The 17,164-nt window shown below is 31.6% G+C and overlaps 2 protein-coding genes across 2 annotated transcripts; both read left to right on the forward strand.

Annotated features, from left to right (window-relative positions):
• Positions 1–240: 240 nt before the first annotated feature.
• On the forward strand, positions 241–13,811 carry LOC130442163 (uncharacterized). Its single transcript, XM_056776249.1, has 7 exons — positions 241–412; positions 468–531; positions 583–647; positions 1,354–1,617; positions 1,687–1,855; positions 1,986–2,583; positions 13,338–13,811. Exons 1-7 carry the CDS (start codon positions 375–377, stop codon positions 13,745–13,747), a joined length of 1,608 nt encoding a protein of 535 aa, XP_056632227.1. The 5' UTR covers positions 241–374; the 3' UTR covers positions 13,748–13,811.
• A 1,406-nt stretch (positions 13,812–15,217) lies between these two features.
• On the forward strand, positions 15,218–16,964 carry LOC130442064 (origin recognition complex subunit 2). The gene is made up of 2 exons (XM_056776042.1): positions 15,218–15,781; positions 15,863–16,964. The coding sequence occupies exons 1-2, from the start codon at positions 15,338–15,340 to the stop codon at positions 16,949–16,951; spliced, it is 1,533 nt and encodes a 510-aa protein (XP_056632020.1). The 5' UTR covers positions 15,218–15,337; the 3' UTR covers positions 16,952–16,964.
• Positions 16,965–17,164: the final 200 nt, after the last annotated feature.

A 17,164-nucleotide genomic window follows, 5' to 3' on the forward strand; every position in this document is an offset into this window, starting at 1 on the left:
TGTAGTACTTACATTTTATACTGATTTTCACTCATCTCATTTATAATACGCTATTAACAACTTGGAGTAAAAAAATAATAGTCACAATAGAAAATATATGAAATAATCACAATGGAAAATAAATAGTCAGAAGAAATAACCTTAATAATTCTTCTTTTTAAAATTGAATACTTAATTTGATGACAGTGTCCAGGCAACACATATTACACTTTTGATGGAAAATTTGGCGGTATAATAATTGACAACAGATTACAAAAAAACTTGTAAACAAAAGTTTTTCTAATATGCCACCAGTAAAATTCAGCTGATTCTACTGAAGATGTCAATTGAATTAAACTATTTTGTATAATATTCAATAAATATTTTTAATAAATATGTCATTAAGCCCAAATTACTCTACGATGAATAAAAGGTAATGTTATTACAACAATGTTATAATTTATGTTTTACTTGTTCCTCGATTAAAGATTCGACTTTGCGGTTCCATTAGAAGATATTTTCACAAACGGTGGGATTCATCCAAGACTAAGGGTAACCGTTTTAATAATTCGTGAACATCTTATAAAACTCTATTTCTTTCAGTTCATATTCCAACAAGCTTTTGATTTGTGTTTAGAAAGTCACTTGAGCATTAGAGAAACTTTACAGTGAGTACAATCTGTTAATTTTAGCGACTCTAACATTTTTTTACTGGAATATATTCTTTTTAAAAGTTGTTATTGCACTAATGTTAATGGGTTTTATTAAATAATGAAATAAACGGTCTCTAATACGACGGAGCACTGTGACTGGATCAAATTTAGTAAAAAGGGTACTAGATTAAGTTTGATATTTCATTCAATTAATCAAATAAAGAGGTTTAAGGTAATTAGAAAAGTAATGATCATCAGCCATATAAAATGATAAATTTATTTCATATACACACTTATAAAATGCCAAATATGTCCAAGTTTGAAACAACTTAACCTCAAAATAACTATTCTGATTCGATATACATTTATACTCATAAATTCACAAGAGAAACTATTTTGAAAAAAAATTGCTTAACAAAACAAGGTTTTTCTAGTTAAATATGTAATTAAAACAATATAATCGCAAAAGGTCCATTCATCTCTAGAAATTCAACTGTAAATGTTTTTGTTTAAAAACGGAAATATGACGTCACTGCTAACGTAACGTATACAGGGTGATATTACAATAAATTTCAATTTCTTTGTGATTAGCTGCTAAAAACTAACCTAACTAGTGTTATCTAGTGGTTAATATGAGAACTAAGTCCGATATAATTCCACAACTTCAGATATAGAAAAACTGATTTAACTGTAGTGGATGTATGTATGAAATTGTTTTTAGGAAAGAATGTTGTTTAAGCACTTGTTTGGAGTTGAAACAGAGAATTATTTATGCAAGACAACCTGTAATAAATTCACAATATTCATCGCCTGGCGCGTTTTTCTGGATAATAAGACACTTTTTAGGTTTATTGCCGATACCGTTATTTCCAGCAGTAACATGCAATCAAAAATTCCCTTGGAAAGAGTTGTCTCAACAAATCAAACATGTTTCACAGTACAACTTGACAGAAAGAGAATATAAGTTACTGTATACAATTGCGAGGTGAGTATTTTGGAATCAGGGAACTAAGTCTCCTTCATTTTCATTTTTCCAAATCCCATTTTGTTTCAGTGCCTTGAATAACTTACCCCAAGAACATTTTTCGTTGTTGAACATTTTAGTTATGTTTATAAGAAATATTTCTAAAAAGAAATGTTGTAAAACAACTTTGAAGGACCTTGCTAAATATTATTGCGATGCGGTATTCGTCCGACCCTTTCAACCTGGACATAAAATTAAAGTAAGTGATGAAACTATCAAGTTTACCCATAAAAATCCACCACCGATTACTATCTTTTTGATTCTTTCAGTATTTTTTGAAATTAACAAAAATTATCAGATCAAATCCTTTACAGTTCAATTTTTTACAGGATGAAAATATGTTTCCTCTTTTTATGTACATAATAACCAGATGGTACCGTATTTTGAAGTACCTAAAAACCGACAACACGAACGCCTTTCATTACGTAAAAAGTGATGTGTTTCCAAAACATGATACAGACTTATACATCGAAACAAATTGGTTTTCCGAAACTCATAACGTTCCATATACTATCGTAAAATATCTAAAAGACGTAGAGTGTCAAACAGATATTAGTGAAGAAAATAACTTTGATTTAAATCAAAATGAGTCGCCAACAAACGAAAATTCGATACCGAACTGTGTTGACAAAAGTATACAATTAATTGATAGTTTTATTAAAGACGAAGATGTTTCTTTAAAAACATTTACTAATCATTTAAATGAACGTAAAATTTCGTCTTTCCGAAGTAGTTTGGTTAATATTAACGAAACTGAAGAAAATATACAGTGTAAACATTGTAATACATTGGATTTTTTCGGTAATATGATGAATGATCGTAACAAGAATTGGAACGACGTTGTTCAAGAAGTAGCCAACACTGTTAAGAGGATTGAAGCACATAATTACGAAATTTGCGATAAATATTCACGATCTGGTGATTTCGGTAAGTAACCATCCACTAGGAATCAACATAATTTGCTTTGTGACATTTCATTTTTTAAGTTTGTTTTAACGACATATACGAGGGTTGAGGCATAAGTAATGGCAACAATTTTTTTTCTTCTCGTAAATATTTGTATTATCTTTTTCATATTAACATCCGATTACATTTTATTCTATAGGCTGATGAATTGGGAAATAAATTTCACCGACGTGGTGAGGTCGTCTCCAGTGAAAAGTCTTCTTTAATCCTCTATCAGGTCTGATGGCCATTTCTTTTTAAATTTTCGGTAATTTTGCAGTTTAAACCCCCTGACCTCCGATCACCTTGAAATTTTAATATGTTGTACAGTTTTTCACGCTGAACAAGAATATATAAAAGCGGTTTCTTATTAGGAACGTGGCAATGAAACACCAAAGTGGACTTTCCAATACTTATACATATATTCATTGTCTGGAAAATAGTTATTATAGATTTTCGGTGGTTTTTAATCGTATATATATTAAACTTATTTCACTTTGGTGAAATGAAATGAAACTTATTTCTTCAAAGGGGAAAACAACTACTTTCCTGGCTAATGCCTCGACGAATATTGAATTACAACCCCTCTGGAGAGCGTGATGTAAATGGACCTTTTAGTCGATATTAACATCCCCAATGGTTCGCAATTACAAGGAGAGGGTGGGTGCAACAACTGACTAGTTTCGACGTTATTATGTTTCATCAGAGCAGCTTAACACTGCCAACTGCGAACCATTGGTCAGGTAGAAATCTAGCGTAGTCGCTGATAAATGGTAAATGAGGTGTACAAAATGTATCACTATAAAGAATTTCTACTATTCACAGAATATTACATAATAAGCTACGCTATGGGCATTAGGTGGAATGTACTTGCAATATATTGAAACGTTTCCTGACAATGACGAAGATTAACAGTCTAGATCATTCTAGAAATTTCTCGAACGTTCCTAATCCGAGATAATAAACTGAAGTTTCCAGATAATTCGGGAAATTTCTACAGCCTTCTGGAACATTCTAAATCAATCATATTAAATTGCAATCATTCTGGAACTTCCCAGATTATTTGGAAAATTTCTGGAACTTTCTCGTACATTGTAAATCGATAATAATAAACGGAACTCATTTATGAAGTTTCCAGATCATTCGGGAAATTTCTACAGCCTTCTGGAACATTCTAAATCGATCATATTAAATTGCAATCATTCTGGAACTTCCCAGATTATTTGGAAAATTTCTGGAACTTTCTCGTACATTGTAAATCGATAATAATAAACGGAACTCATTTATGAAGTTTCCAGATCATTCGGGAAATTTCTACAGCCTTCTGGAACATTCTAAATCGATCATATTAAATTGCAATCATTCTGGAACTTCCCAGATTATTTGGAAAATTTCTGGAACTTTCTCGTACATTGTAAATCGATAATAATAAACGGAACTCATTTATGAAGTTTCCAGATCATTCGGGAAATTTCTACAGCCTTCTGGAACATTCTAAATCGATCATATTAAATTGCAATCATTCTGGAACTTCCCAGATTATTTGGAAAATTTCTGGAACTTTCTCGTACATTGTAAATCGATAATAATAAACGGAACTCATTTATGAAGTTTCCAGATCATTCGGGAAATTTCTACAGCCTTCTGGAACATTCTAAATAGATCATATTAAATTGCAATCATTCTGAAACTTCCCATATTATTTGGAAAATTTCTGGAACTTTCTCGTACATTGTAAATCGAAAATAATAAACGGAACTCATTTATGAAGTTTCCAGATCATTCGGGAAATTTCTACAGCCTTCTGGAACATTCTAAATCGATCATATTAAATTGCAATCATTCTGAAACTTCCCATATTATTTGGAAAATTTCTGGAACTTTATCGTACATTGTAAATCGATAATAATAAACGGAACTCATTTATGAAGTTTCCAGATCATTCGGGAAATTTCTACAGCCTTCTGGAACATTCTAAATCGATCATATTAAATTGCAATCATTCTGAAACTTCCCATATTATTTGGAAAATTTCTGGAACTTTATCGTACATTGTAAATCGATAATAATAAACGGAACTCATTTATGAAGTTTCCAGATCATTCGGGAAATTTCTACAGCCTTCTGGAACATTCTAAATCGATCATATTAAATTGCAATCATTCTGAAACTTCCCAGATTATTTGGAAAATTTCTGGAACTTTCTCGTACATTGTAAATCGATAATAATAAACGGAACTCATTTATGAAGTTTCCAGATCATTCGGGAAATTTCTACAGCCTTCTGGAACATTCTAAATCGATCATATTAAATTGCAATCATTCTGGAACTTCCCAGATTATTTGGAAAATTTCTGGAACTTTCTCGTACATTGTAAATCGATAATAATAAACGGAACTCATTTATGAAGTTTCCAGATCATTCGGGAAATTTCTACAGCCTTCTGGAACATTCTAAATAGATCATATTAAATTGCAATCATTCTGAAACTTCCCATATTATTTGGAAAATTTCTGGAACTTTCTCGTACATTGTAAATCGAAAATAATAAACGGAACTCATTTATGAAGTTTCCAGATCATTCGGGAAATTTCTACAGCATTCTGGAACATTCTAAATCGATCATATTAAATTGCAATCATTCTGAAACTTCCCATATTATTTGGAAAATTTCTGGAACTTTATCGTACATTGTAAATCGATAATAATAAACGGAACTCATTTATGAAGTTTCCAGATCATTCGGGAAATTTCTACAGCCTTCTGGAACATTCTAAATCGATCATATTAAATTGCAATCATTCTGAAACTTCCCATATTATTTGGAAAATTTCTGGAACTTTATCGTACATTGTAAATCGATAATAATAAACGGAACTCATTTATGAAGTTTCCAGATCATTCGGGAAATTTCTACAGCCTTCTGGAACATTCTAAATCGATCATATTAAATTGCAATCATTCTGAAACTTCCCAGATTATTTGGAAAATTTCTGGAACTTTCTCGTACATTGTAAATCGATAATAATAAACGGAACTCATTTATGAAGTTTCCAGATCATTCGGGAAATTTCTACAGCCTTCTGGAACATTCTAAATCGGTCATATTAAATTGCAATCATTCTGAAACTTCCCAGATTATTTGGAAAATTTCTGGAACTTTCTCGTACATTGTAAATCGATAATAATAAACGGAACTCATTTATGAAGTTTCCAGATCATTCGGGAAATTTCTACAGCCTTCTGGAACATTCTAAATCGATCATATTAAATTGCAATCATTCTGGAACTTCCCAGATTATTTGGAAAATTTCTGGAACTTTCTCGTACATTGTAAATCGATAATAATAAACGGAACTCATTTATGAAGTTTCCAGATCATTCGGGAAATTTCTACAGCCTTCTGGAACATTCTAAATCGATCATATTAAATTGCAATCATTCTGGAACTTCCCAGATTATTTGGAAAATTTCTGGAACTTTCTCGTACATTGTAAATCGATAATAATAAACGGAACTCATTTATGAAGTTTCCAGATCATTCGGGAAATTTCTACAGCCTTCTGGAACATTCTAAATAGATCATATTAAATTGCAATCATTCTGAAACTTCCCATATTATTTGGAAAATTTCTGGAACTTTCTCGTACATTGTAAATCGAAAATAATAAACGGAACTCATTTATGAAGTTTCCAGATCATTCGGGAAATTTCTACAGCCTTCTGGAACATTCTAAATCGATCATATTAAATTGCAATCATTCTGAAACTTCCCATATTATTTGGAAAATTTCTGGAACTTTATCGTACATTGTAAATCGATAATAATAAACGGAACTCATTTATGAAGTTTCCAGATCATTCGGGAAATTTCTACAGCCTTCTGGAACATTCTAAATCGATCATATTAAATTGCAATCATTCTGAAACTTCCCATATTATTTGGAAAATTTCTGGAACTTTATCGTACATTGTAAATCGATAATAATAAACGGAACTCATTTATGAAGTTTCCAGATCATTCGGGAAATTTCTACAGCCTTCTGGAACATTCTAAATAGATCATATTAAATTGCAATCATTCTGAAACTTCCCATATTATTTGGAAAATTTCTGGAACTTTCTCGTACATTGTAAATCGAAAATAATAAACGGAACTCATTTATGAAGTTTCCAGATCATTCGGGAAATTTCTACAGCCTTCTGGAACATTCTAAATCGATCATATTAAATTGCAATCATTCTGAAACTTCCCATATTATTTGGAAAATTTCTGGAACTTTATCGTACATTGTAAATCGATAATAATAAACGGAACTCATTTATGAAGTTTCCAGATCATTCGGGAAATTTCTACAGCCTTCTGGAACATTCTAAATCGATCATATTAAATTGCAATCATTCTGAAACTTCCCATATTATTTGGAAAATTTCTGGAACTTTATCGTACATTGTAAATCGATAATAATAAACGGAACTCATTTATGAAGTTTCCAGATCATTCGGGAAATTTCTACAGCCTTCTGGAACATTCTAAATCGATCATATTAAATTGCAATCATTCTGAAACTTCCCAGATTATTTGGAAAATTTCTGGAACTTTCTCGTACATTGTAAATCGATAATAATAAACGGAACTCATTTATGAAGTTTCCAGATCATTCGGGAAATTTCTACAGCCTTCTGGAACATTCTAAATCGATCATATTAAATTGCAATCATTCTGGAACTTCCCAGATTATTTGGAAAATTTCTGGAACTTTCTCGTACATTGTAAATCGATAATAATAAACGGAACTCATTTATGAAGTTTCCAGATCATTCGGGAAATTTCTACAGCCTTCTGGAACATTCTAAATCGATCATATTAAATTGCAATCATTCTGAAACTTCCCATATTATTTGGAAAATTTCTGGAACTTTATCGTACATTGTAAATCGATAATAATAAACGGAACTCATTTATGAAGTTTCCAGATCATTCGGGAAATTTCTACAGCCTTCTGGAACATTCTAAATCGATCATATTAAATTGCAATCATTCTGAAACTTCCCATATTATTTGGAAAATTTCTGGAACTTTATCGTACATTGTAAATCGATAATAATAAACGGAACTCATTTATGAAGTTTCCAGATCATTCGGGAAATTTCTACAGCCTTCTGGAACATTCTAAATCGATCATATTAAATTGCAATCATTCTGAAACTTCCCAGATTATTTGGAAAATTTCTGGAACTTTCTCGTACATTGTAAATCGATAATAATAAACGGAACTCATTTATGAAGTTTCCAGATCATTCGGGAAATTTCTACAGCCTTCTGGAACATTCTAAATCGGTCATATTAAATTGCAATCATTCTGAAACTTCCCAGATTATTTGGAAAATTTCTGGAACTTTCTCGTACATTGTAAATCGATAATAATAAACGGAACTCATTTATGAAGTTTCCAGATCATTCGGGAAATTTCTACAGCCTTCTGGAACATTCTAAATCGATCATATTAAATTGCAATCATTCTGGAACTTCCCAGATTATTTGGAAAATTTCTGGAACTTTCTCGTACATTGTAAATCGATAATAATAAACGGAACTCATTTATGAAGTTTCCAGATCATTCGGGAAATTTCTACAGCCTTCTGGAACATTCTAAATAGATCATATTAAATTGCAATCATTCTGAAACTTCCCATATTATTTGGAAAATTTCTGGAACTTTCTCGTACATTGTAAATCGAAAATAATAAACGGAACTCATTTATGAAGTTTCCAGATCATTCGGGAAATTTCTACAGCCTTCTGGAACATTCTAAATCGATCATATTAAATTGCAATCATTCTGAAACTTCCCATATTATTTGGAAAATTTCTGGAACTTTATCGTACATTGTAAATCGATAATAATAAACGGAACTCATTTATGAAGTTTCCAGATCATTCGGGAAATTTCTACAGCCTTCTGGAACATTCTAAATCGATCATATTAAATTGCAATCATTCTGAAACTTCCCATATTATTTGGAAAATTTCTGGAACTTTATCGTACATTGTAAATCGATAATAATAAACGGAACTCATTTATGAAGTTTCCAGATCATTCGGGAAATTTCTACAGCCTTCTGGAACATTCTAAATCGATCATATTAAATTGCAATCATTCTGAAACTTCCCATATTATTTGGAAAATTTCTGGAACTTTATCGTACATTGTAAATCGATAATAATAAACGGAACTCATTTATGAAGTTTCCAGATCATTCGGGAAATTTCTACAGCCTTCTGGAACATTCTAAATCGATCATATTAAATTGCAATCATTCTGAAACTTCCCATATTATTTGGAAAATTTCTGGAACTTTATCGTACATTGTAAATCGATAATAATAAACGGAACTCATTTATGAAGTTTCCAGATCATTCGGGAAATTTCTACAGCCTTCTGGAACATTCTAAATCGATCATATTAAATTGCAATCATTCTGAAACTTCCCATATTATTTGGAAAATTTCTGGAACTTTATCGTACATTGTAAATCGATAATAATAAACGGAACTCATTTATGAAGTTTCCAGATCATTCGGGAAATTTCTACAGCCTTCTGGAACATTCTAAATCGATCATATTAAATTGCAATCATTCTGAAACTTCCCAGATTATTTGGAAAATTTCTGGAACTTTCTCGTACATTGTAAATCGATAATAATAAACGGAACTCATTTATGAAGTTTCCAGATCATTCGGGAAATTTCTACAGCCTTCTGGAACATTCTAAATCGGTCATATTAAATTGCAATCATTCTGAAACTTCCCAGATTATTTGGAAAATTTCTGGAACTTTATCGTACATTGTAAATCGATAATAATAAACGGAACTCATTTATGAAGTTTCCAGATCATTCGGGAAATTTCTACAGCCTTCTGGAACATTCTAAATCGGTCATATTAAATTGCAATCATTCTGAAACTTCCCATATTATTTGGAAAATTTCTGGAACTTTATCGTACATTGTAAATCGATAATAATAAACGGAACTCATTTATGAAGTTTCCAGATCATTCGGGAAATTTCTACAGCCTTCTGGAACATTCTAAATCGATCATATTAAATTGCAATCATTCTGAAACTTCCCATATTATTTGGAAAATTTCTGGAACTTTATCGTACATTGTAAATCGATAATAATAAACGGAACTCATTTATGAAGTTTCCAGATCATTCGGGAAATTTCTACAGCCTTCTGGAACATTCTAAATCGATCATATTAAATTGCAATCATTCTGAAACTTCCCATATTATTTGGAAAATTTCTGGAACTTTATCGTACATTGTAAATCGATAATAATAAACGGAACTCATTTATGAAGTTTCCAGATCATTCGGGAAATTTCTACAGCCTTCTGGAACATTCTAAATCGATCATATTAAATTGCAATCATTCTGAAACTTCCCAGATTATTTGGAAAATTTCTGGAACTTTCTCGTACATTGTAAATCGATAATAATAAACGGAACTCATTTATGAAGTTTCCAGATCATTCGGGAAATTTCTACAGCCTTCTGGAACATTCTAAATCGGTCATATTAAATTGCAATCATTCTGAAACTTCCCAGATTATTTGGAAAATTTCTGGAACTTTCTCGTACATTGTAAATCGATAATAATAAACGGAACTCATTTATGAAGTTTCCAGATCATTCGGGAAATTTCTACAGCCTTCTGGAACATTCTAAATCGATCATATTAAATTGCAATCATTCTGAAACTTCCCATATTATTTGGAAAATTTCTGGAACTTTATCGTACATTGTAAATCGATAATAATAAACGGAACTCATTTATGAAGTTTCCAGATCATTCGGGAAATTTCTACAGCCTTCTGGAACATTCTAAATCGATCATATTAAATTGCAATCATTCTGAAACTTCCCATATTATTTGGAAAATTTCTGGAACTTTATCGTACATTGTAAATCGATAATAATAAACGGAACTCATTTATGAAGTTTCCAGATCATTCGGGAAATTTCTACAGCCTTCTGGAACATTCTAAATAGATCATATTAAATTGCAATCATTCTGAAACTTCCCATATTATTTGGAAAATTTCTGGAACTTTCTCGTACATTGTAAATCGAAAATAATAAACGGAACTCATTTATGAAGTTTCCAGATCATTCGGGAAATTTCTACAGCCTTCTGGAACATTCTAAATCGATCATATTAAATTGCAATCATTCTGAAACTTCCCATATTATTTGGAAAATTTCTGGAACTTTATCGTACATTGTAAATCGATAATAATAAACGGAACTCATTTATGAAGTTTCCAGATCATTCGGGAAATTTCTACAGCCTTCTGGAACATTCTAAATCGATCATATTAAATTGCAATCATTCTGAAACTTCCCATATTATTTGGAAAATTTCTGGAACTTTATCGTACATTGTAAATCGATAATAATAAACGGAACTCATTTATGAAGTTTCCAGATCATTCGGGAAATTTCTACAGCCTTCTGGAACATTCTAAATCGATCATATTAAATTGCAATCATTCTGAAACTTCCCAGATTATTTGGAAAATTTCTGGAACTTTCTCGTACATTGTAAATCGATAATAATAAACGGAACTCATTTATGAAGTTTCCAGATCATTCGGGAAATTTCTACAGCCTTCTGGAACATTCTAAATCGATCATATTAAATTGCAATCATTCTGGAACTTCCCAGATTATTTGGAAAATTTCTGGAACTTTCTCGTACATTGTAAATCGATAATAATAAACGGAACTCATTTATGAAGTTTCCAGATCATTCGGGAAATTTCTACAGCCTTCTGGAACATTCTAAATCGATCATATTAAATTGCAATCATTCTGAAACTTCCCATATTATTTGGAAAATTTCTGGAACTTTATCGTACATTGTAAATCGATAATAATAAACGGAACTCATTTATGAAGTTTCCAGATCATTCGGGAAATTTCTACAGCCTTCTGGAACATTCTAAATCGATCATATTAAATTGCAATCATTCTGAAACTTCCCATATTATTTGGAAAATTTCTGGAACTTTATCGTACATTGTAAATCGATAATAATAAACGGAACTCATTTATGAAGTTTCCAGATCTTTCGGGAAATTTCTACAGCCTTCTGGAACATTCTAAATCGATCATATTAAATTGCAATCATTCTGAAACTTCCCAGATTATTTGGAAAATTTCTGGAACTTTCTCGTACATTGTAAATCGATAATAATAAACGGAACTCATTTATGAAGTTTCCAGATCATTCGGGAAATTTCTACAGCCTTCTGGAACATTCTAAATCGATCATATTAAATTGCAATCATTCTGAAACTTCCCATATTATTTGGAAAATTTCTGGAACTTTATCGTACATTGTAAATCGATAATAATAAACGGAACTCATTTATGAAGTTTCCAGATCATTCGGGAAATTTCTACAGCCTTCTGGAACATTCTAAATCGATCATATTAAATTGCAATCATTCTGAAACTTCCCATATTATTTGGAAAATTTCTGGAACTTTATCGTACATTGTAAATCGATAATAATAAACGGAACTCATTTATGAAGTTTCCAGATCATTCGGGAAATTTCTACAGCCTTCTGGAACATTCTAAATCGGTCATATTAAATTGCAATCATTCTGAAACTTTTAATAGTTGACAACGTCTAAGAACTTTCTAGACCATTCCAGAAATTGCGAGATCTTCTCACATTTTCGCCACCCACAACCACCCACCGCAACCTCCTACTTCCACCCACGGTAACCCTCCACCGTAACCAAACTTACTGGGACCTGAAGTTCAAGGGGTATTTATTACCCAACGTGAAGTTGATTGCTGCTGGTGCGTACGTACTATAGTCCATTTCAGAAAGTTATAGAGTAATAAAATGGGGAATTCCGTCCAGTTCGGCTCAATTTCGGTATCGGTCAGGTACTTAGGTAGTAGCGTTCAACGGGTACCGTTTAACCTTCTATTAGTGCCTCTGCCTAATTCCAATCCTATTTCAGATTCGGCTTTCCTTTTTTACGAGTATTCTACCGACACGCCTTTGGCATACTATTTTCAGTGTTTGTGAATAGAGAATAGAGAAAAGGAATTTTACAATGAAATCAATGCCAAGCTATGAAAGTGGCTTAAATATTCGTTAGGTCACTCTGTGATCCCTTTGCATACCTAATGAGGTTTTATTACTCTATACCTTTCTGAAATAAACTATAGTACTATTAGAACTCAAAGGAAAAGAGCCATAGAACGTAAATAAAGAGCCATAGAAATAATTAAATTATAGAAATTAATATAAAGGGGTTATACGAAATTCATTTATATTGTAAAAAATTACAATATATTGATGAAAGGAATGCGCATATGCGACTGAGTCGTGTTGTGTTAACAACCAAGCAACCAGATCAGCTGATCGCACTTTTATGAAATTTTTTTTTATTGTTAATTTTGAATTGACCGTCAAGCGGAGGAGGAAAGGGATATTAGTTTTGCTTAGAAGTTTACTTGATGCATTAGAAAGAAACTCGATGTCAAACAATATTTTGACCGTGCATACAATTTCTTCCACGTGTCTTGCTCCGTGTTGATTTTAAACATAGAAGAAATTAGTGTAAATTACCATAGTATCTCTTCTGAACATCAATTTTTTCTCACTTTATAAATAATTTATCTCATTAATATGTTATAGTTGGATGCGGTGCATTACAGAAATCAGATTCAAGCGTTGAATCCGGAACGCCGGAAACTGTTTATAATACGTTAAAAGATTCAACCATAAATAGTTATAAAACTGAAGATTCCGAAAGAACTGTTTCATACAAAAGTGTTAATGGTACAAGCAAAGTAGAAAGAAAAAATCGGAAAAATGACAAAAATGTTTCTTTATATAAAAGTTTTTATGAATCCGACGATGAACTCTACAACATCAACAAAAAGTCAATCAACTACGATAAGGGTGATGAGCGTAATACATCAAATTTTAGTCTAAATAGATTTAAAATTAAATTCAACTTTCTAAGAACGCTCTCACCAAAATTTAATCGGCCTGATGATTTTAGATTCTTTTTCTCCAGAAGCATAAAATATAAGAAGTTTTAAAAATGAAATATATTTTTAGTTTTGTTTGATTTTTGTGAATAAAATGTTTAGTTTTTCGGTTAAATGTAGTATTATTTGTTCCCCTTACAAGATAAACGGATTTTTTTCGTCCGGTTGCATCCATTTCGAATCATCTTACATCGGTTAAACCCCTCTCGTTAAGCGCCCATTGTGAGTTAAAATTTTCCAAAACAGCGCCACCTTAGCCGTTATAAGAACTAAAACGTCATTACTGTTCTTTATCGCTATTCAATTAAGATAACTTCACCTGTCTCCGAATGACAGTAGACGTAATCCGAATTACTTTTCTACCATTCATAATACGATCAAACCTGATTATTGGTCACTTTCAGCGCTTCTCTTATTGGAGCCGACATTAATTTCTTAATTTGTAGCAAACAAATCGCGTGAACGACCCCTCTTAATTAGACTTTCCAATACAGGAGCTTGGCTCCCTTCTCAGAAGCATTATTTTACACCCTCAGTGTTGTTTTGCTCGTTATCGAGTGTAGATGTCTAGTTAATTTACAATATAATTCGGTTGGTCTACGATTGTAGACCGCGCACTACAGCCACCTGTCGGTAGAGATCAGCATTCGCTGTTAAGCCTTTTTTATTTTCTGTCAATAGACTACGGGAGTGTTGATATCACACGCAGCTATTGTTGGCGCAGGTCAGAGATCACTTTCCAAACAAAGTTTTAACTGTGTTGACGACGAACTGATTTTTTCGTAATTTCTTTGAAAAATTTTGCAAAAAAATACCTTCTGACTCAAAACCACTTTTTAAATAACTTTAAAGTATACACATTACTTCATAAACTTTGTTTTGAATAAACAATATGTCGGCCGTAAAATCACGCTCCGGTTGTCTATTGAGCAATCTAACGAATCAGCTGATGCCCATTTTGAAATAACTTCCGTGGGGTAAACAAATGTTTTTACGTACGTTTTTGTGTGGTATGTGAAGTTATTTGTTGGATTTTAGACTTTATCATTTCCAGTTTTCAGTTCTTAAAGAGTTAAAAAGATTAAATTTCGTCCCAGAAACGTGGCATAGTTGTATTTTTTCGACTTGCAGTGTTATACTTAGTGTATAAGCAAGTATAGTTGTAACCTTTCTTGGAAGAAAAATGATTGAATTCGTTTATGAAGATAAACATGAATTGGTCTCTATAATTTCGTTTTAAATTAAAATGTCCATTTTTATATACATATAAAAGTAGGTTAATGATTCACTTTGAAATTCAAATTATACAGGAGAGAATTTAATTTCATGCAAAATACCGAAAGTTTTCAATTTGAACAAAAATAACGACTAGATTACACGGAACTTTTTTGGTAAATTGTACTTTAGTGCTATTGATACAACTGTATGGGGGCCACGAAAAACTAATCTTAATCCATGTCAATATCACAGGACACATATGTAACACCTTGCAGGACACCTATAAGCATAAAACATACCCATGTTCTATGCCTACAAGTGTCAAATATATAACGCGGGAAATCAGCAAAGAGGTTATGCTTACATATAAACTTTTAATTAAATCTTTAAACTGTAATTAAGAAAAATAAACCAGTTCTTGAAATGACATCAACGCCTACTAGAAGATCAACTCGAATTAAAAAACCAAGCCTAAAAGATTCTTTACAATCACTGAAAATTCAAAATTCTGGCTTACCTCATCACGTAGTGATAAGCGATGAAACAGATGAAGAAGAATCGGTTGAAATTTATCCCAAAGATGATATCAAAACACCAACAATGTTACATGAAAACGAGGTAGTACATGGAGAAGATATATTTACGTTTCAAAGGAGACCAACTAAAGATGGACTTGCTCAAAAAGTAGCAGAAGCCCAAAGTCTGAAAACTCCCTATCATGTCAGAAAAAAGACAAAAAGTAAAATAGCTAAAAGGTTAACTGAAGACAGTGATAGTGAATTTGAAGTTTCTTCTGAATCTGAAACCGATAGTGATACTGAAAGTGAAGATAGTACAAGTACAGATTCTGATGATAAACAATCTAAGGTATATTCTCATAGTTTTTTTAAAACAATTAAAAATTGAAATACTGATTCTTGATTTTGTGCTTTTTATTATTTTCCTCAGGAAACATCAAAGAAACACTCAATTAAGGAATCAAAACTGGAGCCAACTATATCAAGAAGTAGAAATTACAAAATAAAAGCTGAAGAATATTTTGAAAAAACCTCCTCAAAAAAAATAGAAACATCAAATAATACTCTTGAAAAATTAGATACTCCCAGATTGCCACAATATGAACTTCAAAAATTGTTACAGAACGTCAACCTCACTGATAATCATACAAGGGCATTACAAAAGTTAAATAAAATCAATGAGAGTTGTTTCAAGAGGTGGTTGTACTTTTTAAATGAAAATTTCAACATACTTTTGTACGGCTTAGGTTCTAAAAGACATATACTTAACAAATTTCACACATTCTTCCTAAAAAATGACCCCGTTATAGTAATTAATGGATATTTTCCAAGTCTTACTACAAAAAGTATATTAGATTCCATATTAACTCTGTTAGAAGTAGAAGATATACCAGGAAATCCAGTAGAAGCATGTGAATTGATCATAAATGAAATGGAACAAATACCAGAAACACATTTATATCTAATAATACATAATATAGAAGGTGAACCATTAAGAAATGGAAAATCTCAAAATATCTTAGCAAGGCTGGCATCTACAAGAAACATACATTTCATAGCTTCAATAGACCATATAAACGCTCCACTAATATGGGATGATAATAAACTAAGTAAATTCAACTTCATTTGGTGGGATGCCACATCATTTGCACTGTATTCAGAAGAAACTTCATTTGAACAATCTATGATGGTACAACAAAGCAGTACGTTAGCTCTATCATCTTTGAGGAATGTATTTGCTTCATTAACATCCAATTCCAAGAGAATATATAATATAATAGTGAAACATCAATTGGAAAATTCTAAAAATAAGTATTACCAGGGCTTGGCATTCAAGGATTTGTATATGATTTGTAGGGAGGGATTTATTGTTAGCTCTGATTTAGCACTAAGGGCACAATTGACTGAATTTGTAGACCATAAAATGTTAAAAATGAAAAGATCTGTTGATGGGACTGAATATTTATTAATACCTATTACTAATTCGTTATTACAAAAATTTTTAGATGATGTACAATAAAATTTCAGTTTTGCTACTTTTTTTATTGAAAAAAAAACGACTATGCTACACTGTTGAGAGTTGTCCTACCTAAATTACAGGGCTCCAAAACTATTCTAACGCTTGTTTTACATCTGCAATAGCCTGCAGAAGTTTTTTAATTTAAAACTATTATCTAAGGACCTCTATGGAACAAGATGGCTTTCAGATTTGTTCCTATTATCTTTGGAGGCT

This window comes from Diorhabda sublineata, chromosome 3 (assembly GCF_026230105.1).
Source record: "Diorhabda sublineata isolate icDioSubl1.1 chromosome 3, icDioSubl1.1, whole genome shotgun sequence".
NCBI lineage: Eukaryota > Metazoa > Arthropoda > Insecta > Coleoptera > Chrysomelidae > Diorhabda > Diorhabda sublineata.

What these genes read in the sequence shown, in the direction of transcription:
- LOC130442163 (XM_056776249.1), top strand. Translation starts at nt 375, where the DNA reads ATGTCATTAAGCCCAAATTACTCTACGATGAATAAAAG. An exon ending in TACTCTACGATGAATAAAAG is followed by an intron (nt 413 to 467) that starts GTAATGTTATTA and finishes CCTCGATTAAAG; the next exon opens with ATTCGACTTTGCGGTTCCAT. An exon ending in TTCACGATCTGGTGATTTCG is followed by an intron (nt 2,584 to 13,337) that starts GTAAGTAACCAT and finishes AATATGTTATAG; the next exon opens with TTGGATGCGGTGCATTACAG.
- LOC130442064 (XM_056776042.1), top strand. Translation starts at nt 15,338, where the DNA reads ATGACATCAACGCCTACTAGAAGATCAACTCGAATTAAAAAACCAAGC. An exon ending in CTGATGATAAACAATCTAAG is followed by an intron (nt 15,782 to 15,862) that starts GTATATTCTCAT and finishes TATTTTCCTCAG; the next exon opens with GAAACATCAAAGAAACACTC.